The 6460-nt window shown below is 46.1% G+C and overlaps 1 protein-coding gene across 2 annotated transcripts; it reads left to right on the forward strand.

Moving 5' to 3' along the window:
* On the forward strand, positions 1-3203 carry LOC115315600 (DNA-directed RNA polymerase III subunit RPC10). 2 transcript variants are annotated; one of them, XM_029974786.4, is made up of 3 exons: positions 1-149; positions 394-525; positions 2694-3203. In XM_029974786.4, the coding sequence occupies exons 1-3, from the start codon at positions 140-142 to the stop codon at positions 2774-2776; spliced, it is 225 nt and encodes a 74-aa protein (XP_029830646.2). In that variant the 5' UTR covers positions 1-139; the 3' UTR covers positions 2777-3203. The 2 variants fall into 2 exon arrangements, with proteins under 2 accessions (XP_029830646.2, XP_042147905.1); XM_042291971.1 differs by lacking the exon at positions 1-149.
* The last annotated feature ends 3257 nt before the right edge of the window (positions 3204-6460 follow it).

The following is a 6460-nucleotide window of genomic DNA, read 5'->3' on the forward strand; positions in this document are numbered from 1 at the left end:
CCAATTCAAAGGAATATATTTGTTCAATCCAAGCCATAGCCCTCGTTTTCGGCGATTGCCTTCTTTCGCTGCTTCCGTTGAGTTTCTTCAATCGCCGTGTCATTCAGCGTATCATGAACAAGTTCTGACTGCTTGAAGAATGACGAATGGTCAGTACACCAGATTACAGCACGCCGTACGATACTTAGAAAACAACAAGTGTGGCACATCAGCGTAATGCCACACTGAAGTGCTACGTAGTACGATCTAACTCCGTTACAGTACTACCCGTTGAACCAACGTCGTTGTAAAGAAAAAGATACCGACGTCTCTAGCCAAATGACAGAATTGAATAAGCAAACGTCTCGCCCACATCTACGCTCCTTATGTTCTTGTTTCATCTGGTATTTGCAGCGTACACATTTGATGGCCTGCTCGTTTTCGGACTCCTGCTGATTTGCACCTGCGCTTACATGCGTAGGGTGCCCCGATTGAAACAATGGTTCCTCTCCGAAAAGAAGGGCTTCTTCGGCGTCTTCTATAAAGGTGAGTTGCGCTCGGGTCTTAAACCTGTTGTGGTCACGTAAACGTTACCTCGGCTGTCTGGACTGAATCCCGGACAAGAGCTCACCGGACAAAAGCTCACCCTCTTTTTCACAGACCTCGACAAAAGCTCACCAGGAGAAAACATTATGTTGGTCTTAACACGAGTGTTGACAACTTAAATGCACGCGTGCGACACTAAATAAAATGCAACGATAAATTAAATCTGACAGGCACATGGTTTGTTGATTAGGGTAAAAGCAAGTTCATTTATCGATTGATTAGAAGTGAATGCAGTCCCCTGCTAGATCCAGCAGTCTGGGTAGATCTCGGTGTACCTGGAACCCCTCACAAATATTTTTCAGACTATTCTGCAGGCGCAGAGTGATTTTTTGCACCCGCTTCAGTGGGGGCTCTCCTCTCCGGGCTTGTGTCAATGCCGTGGCAACGAACGCCTGATTTTTCAGTAGGCATTCAATCGGCCTCTAAATGCTTAGATGGGCATGGCCGACTAGCTTCTGGAGCCCAGTATTCCATCCTTCACAGGTGTTTGTCTGGTCTTTATCTCGAAGAGTGGCGTTGTACATATTCCACCTTTCCAGGGGAAACTCTGGTCGTCGTCGGCCCACTGTTGGGCAAAGGGAAGAATTCGCTCTGGGTGCCGCCGCTGAAGGAGCAGAAGCCTAACGGAAGGGGCCATTGACGTACGTGCAATCAAAGTAACCCAGCAGGTCGCCGATTTCAATGGTAGACTTTTGTCTGATGTAGGTTAGTCCTTAGGGCACAAGCTGTAGTGGAAGGAGAACGCCAGCCTATTCGAAATCCCTCTCATCTTTCTAAATTGGTCAGCTGTCTTGTACATGTCCAAAAGGTCCCAAATCCCGTTCCTTCACAATATTTTTAAAAATTTGCAACTGAATGATTTGTATATTACAGTTTTGCGTCAGTTTCCCTTCCACATTACCTCGAGAGAATCCTTCATTTCAAGTACATTTCCGACACACAATGACGGAAACACTTAATTTTTTTAGCCATTCACTTTAAATATTACCCTAAACCCCAAGAAAACCCATGCATTAGTAATGTAGAGACATTGTGCCTAACCTTTATGTGCACGTTTAGCGTGACATGACCACATTGAAAAAGAGAGGTCATTAAAGGGTGACTTCGCTCCTTCAGTCACTCTTTGGGTTCAAAAACTTTGGTTCACTAAGTTTCTTGGGCGTGGCACAAGGGTGTTCTGGCATACCTTGAGTCAAGCAAGCTTGATCTTATCAGCTCCACTCAGTTTCAGTGACCTAAATTTTGGTCCCAAATCGTTGCTTTTCTGCCTGTTATGGCTTGTTTGTCGACACACTTGCATGGGATGGGGTACCAGTTCTCCTAAAAATGGTGCAATGTCCATTGTGTCCGCACTTTATACCAGCCCGTGTTTCACCGGGATAGCAAATCAAATAAGGTGAGCTTTTGTCCATGTCTGTGATAAGATTGGTGAGCTTTTGTCCAGTTACCGTCTGGACCGTGTGTTCCCTCTAACCTTAGACCTGCGCGCCCTTATCGCGTACTACGCTTTGGATCAGTAGGGTTAAACGTCATGACAGACTACTCTTGAGATTGTAATATTTAGCGAGTTCCAGTTTGAAGCTATGCAAAGTATGTTACGTGTTCAAGGATATACCGTACTACGTGTGGGGAGAGAAGGGACAATGCGACGCGAATCGTTACACTTTTTGTCTTATCACTTCTGCCCCTTTTTCCCAGGGTTAAAATGTCCACTTTATGTGCCCTGTCTAGATAATTTATCCCTGCAAAGGTTTTTAGTTTTTTTCAATATCTGGGCATTTACGTTAGACATTTACATGTATACATTTTAAAAAATAACAGAAGTGATGTATTGGCATCTGATTGGTCAAGGAATTGCCTCCACCAATCGGACGCCTATATCTAATCATTCCTATTAAACTCACTTTCTGCTTTGCACTTTATCTCTTTGGGTATAAAGTTTCTAGAGTGATGGTAACCTGTACTGGGGGGCTGCTGTAAGCCGGAGCTGATGGGTTGATGCCAATATTTCATATATGCTTGTTTGCATGCTGATAGTTTCACACTTTCAGTGCTTTTATGTCAGCTTAGATGTAACACGCATCATCTTGTCTATCCTCCACTACCAGCATCCGTCATAGGCACTCGTCTCCACCTCCTAGTCTCCCTGACGTGCGTCGCGGCAGGATTCTACCTTCTTTTTGTCAAGTGAAGCGACGAGCCAAAGATGCTGCTGTTCTGCCCGACGTGCGCCAACATCCTCATTGTGGAACAAGGCTTGGAGTGCTTCCGTTTCGCCTGCAACACATGCCCCTACGTGCACAACATCAAGGCGAAGATGTCGAATCGGAAGTACCCGCGGCTCAAGGACGTGGACGACGTGCTCGGCGGTGCAGCCGCTTGGGAGAATGTTGACTCGACCGAAGAGAAGTGCCCCAAGTGTGGCCATGAGCGGGCCTATTTTATGCAGATCCAGACTAGGTCGGCCGACGAGCCCATGACCACCTTCTACAAGTGCTGCAACCAGCTCTGTGGCCACCAGTGGAGGGAGTGACAGATGGCGGCTTTGACGAACTCATGCCCGTGCAAATTGCGTCGGGGGGAGAGAGTTTTGGAATAAAACATGCGCCTTACTTTCCCCCGTTCGCTCTCTGTGATGGGCCACCGGCACATTATCGTGTGTGGCGTGCATGTCCAGACCTTGGGTGTCCCGTATCTGTCTCATGTCCAAACCGGCATCCGCACGATATGTGTGAGAATGTGGTATTTCCAAATATCTACTATGGTTTGTGTTTGCACGTCATTTTGTGGAGCTTAAAACACCGGGGAGCTTCGGAAGAAAATTTAAATGGCACGTTGAAGTTCCTCTTGGATGTAACTTTTTACTGGTTGCAGCGTTACGTTTCAGTTTAGTCTGTGTCACGAACTCGAAATGAAAATCTGTTATTTTCTGTGTGTTTCTTTTTTATCATGCGTTTGTGATTTCTTGTGCTAACGAACAGACTGTCTTTTTTCTTCCGCTTGTAAATGGCACAGGACTTCTGTTTTTGCAGCTTTGTGCCCCGACCGTGGGTTGTGGTTAGTTTTGCCAAACTTGCTTATAGGCTTTTTCGGTAACCTACCACTTTCGGAAGAGCTGGAGATTTGGTTCGTGGATTGCTCGATGAGAGACTCAAGAAAACAAAGGGCATTGTTGGAGGGGGGAGAGGAGGAGCTTCTTTGTAAAACTACGGGGCCAAAAGATAAGCCACAATGAAAACAAAAGCAGTGTTTCGAGAGCTCAGTCTAGGTCATTGTAATTCGATGGAACCAACGGGATCTAGCTTCGACACTCGAAGGAACATTTGTGATTGCTTGTACCACACCCAAGTGGTGTTTGGGATGGCGCCATTTTTCGGAGGTATAAGCAGTAGTGGTTACCGATTAATTTGTGCTAAACTTAGCAGAAAAATTTCCCCCCTAAATTTAGCAGAAAAATTTCCTCGCTAAATTTAGTGGAAGAAATTCCCCGCTAAATTTAGCGGAAAAAGTTTTCCACTAATTTTAGTAGAAACATTTCCTTGCTATATTTAGTGGTAAAAATTTCCCCGATAAATTTTGCGGAAACATTTTCCTGCTAAATTGAGCAAAACAAACTCCCCGCTAGGGAAAATTTTTAGCTAAATTTAGAAGGAAAATTTCACCGCTATATTTAGCGAAAACATTCCCTCCCTAAATTTAGCGTAAAAAATTTTCACTGTAAACTTAAGGCCCACTCACACTCTTGCAACTGAGTGCGACCAAGAGAGACGAGACCTGTTCAAACCTCTTAGAATTTCCTAGGACGAGAGAACACACTGGCACTCTGGTGCCATCTATGTGGTGACCCTGGAACTGCATTTCACAAGAGTGAAGGTTTTGCGGGACTTCCGAGGTCAAATGTGCGTAAGACTTATAAGAAAGGGTCGTTTATAATGTTGACAAAAATGTTTTGAGACAAAATAGAAAGGATATTGCACGAGAGAAATAGAAAATATGCCGAACCGGCAAGTTTAAACGGCTACCCAATAGATGGCGCCAGTGTGTCCTCTCGTAAGAGATTAAGAGGTTCCAAGGTACCCGGTTCTAAAGGCCCGTTCACACTCTTGCAACTGAGTATGACCGAGAGGGACAAGACTTTTTAAAGCCTCTTAAAATTTCTTAGGACGAGAGAACACCCTGGCACGCTGGCGCCATTTATATGGTGAGTCTGAAACTGCATTTCACAAGAGCGAAGGTTTTGCGGCATTTCCGAGGTCAAATGTGCGTAACACCTATCAGAAAGGCTCGTTTATAACGTTGACAAAAGTTTTTCGAGCCAAGAAAGAAAGGATAATGCGGGAGAGAAAAAATAATGCCGGACTGCCAAGTTTACACTGCAACCCAATACACCGTTCCAAGTAGGTCGATGCAGAAAGAGAAAAACACTCTCGAACCAGAGCGGTGCACCAACGCTCTGCTTACCCTTTCCCTCGAAAGCTCGTCTGCTTCACGGAGTGGACTGTTAGAAAGCATGTGCGCAGTGTACGGAGGTAAGTTGTTTCGACAAAGTTGGGCACCGCTTTGATATTATGGCGTGTTTTCGCGTGTGACATGGCCTATGCAAGAAAAGAATCGACTGGGCAGCACAGTGCTGTAATTGGTTGTACAAATAACAAAAAAAAAACGTAAAATAAACGCCGGTTCAGTGTGCGAGACCCACGCTGTCGAACAGGATGAATATGGGTGCGGCATGTTTATGCTGCTCCGCTGCTCCGGACCTACGACGCCGGTGGCTGGCGAATTTAAACAGGAAAGACTTCTTGCCATCGAAGAGCAGTCATATGTGTGCTCCGACCATTTCTTGGACGGCCGGCAAGCTGCGGAGAACCCCGTGCCGTTCCTTCGCCTGGGCTACGACCGAAAGTTAAGCGGAGGGCGGCTTAGACATTGAAAAAAGAAAACAGTTGCGTGACTCCTGGTCTACTGATTTATTAGTACACGCCGCAACACAGTTTGCGCTCAAATAAATCTCTCGCGAGGCGACTACAGAGATGCACATCAATGTGCCAATATTGTGACAGTGGATTCCAAATTAAAAAAAAAACGGATCCGTCGCACTTGCTATCTGTACTCGGTATTTATATATTGATTCATATTTAAATTTGAGGTTTCTACTATTTCAATTAAAGCAGACGTGGCAGCGCAGGTCTGAGCCGCTAACCGCGCAATTAGTTCAAATGTTCCCGGCGCCCCCAAGCTGCGACAACTCGAGTTTAGCGCAAATTCACATGCCGTAATTCGTGCCATCCTGGCTTCGTTCAATCCTCGATTTCACTAGCGATCCTCGATTTCGCTAGCGATCCCCAATTTCGCTAGCGATTGAAACACTGAGTTCAGTTTGGGAGTGACGACTGCCCCAGAACCGCGCTAAAAATTACCCACAAAAAGATGCCAGGAAAGCAGGATGCACTTTTCCCCATGCCTGACATACAAATTAGGATAGTGCTTTCCTCCGTGGACGAAGACGATGAGCCGAGGATGCCGAATACGGCAGCCGTGCCGCAGAAGCAGCTGCAATCGGTGTGACTCGGTGAGCAGGGTAACAGTCCAGTAATGGCGGTCGGTCATTCGGGCAGGTTCAGATTCTCCCAAATGCCCGGATGAGGGTAGGCGGCGCTACACTCGTTGAAATTGCGCCGGCTAGGAAGCCCAACTTGGAACGGTGTATAGACTGCGTCAGTGTGTCCTCTTTGTAAGAGGTTTTAAGGAACCTATTTTTAAGAGGTTGCAGGAGTGTGAACGGGCCTTAAGAGGTCGCAACTTTGTGAACGTGCCTTTACACCGCACACTTGTGCATGATGCGTAGAGAAGCCGTTTTTTGCGGGCCTTCGAAATG

Source organism: Ixodes scapularis, unplaced genomic scaffold, assembly GCF_016920785.2.
Source record: "Ixodes scapularis isolate PalLabHiFi unplaced genomic scaffold, ASM1692078v2 PGA_scaffold2__306_contigs__length_199485367, whole genome shotgun sequence".
NCBI classification, from domain to species: domain Eukaryota; kingdom Metazoa; phylum Arthropoda; class Arachnida; order Ixodida; family Ixodidae; genus Ixodes; species Ixodes scapularis.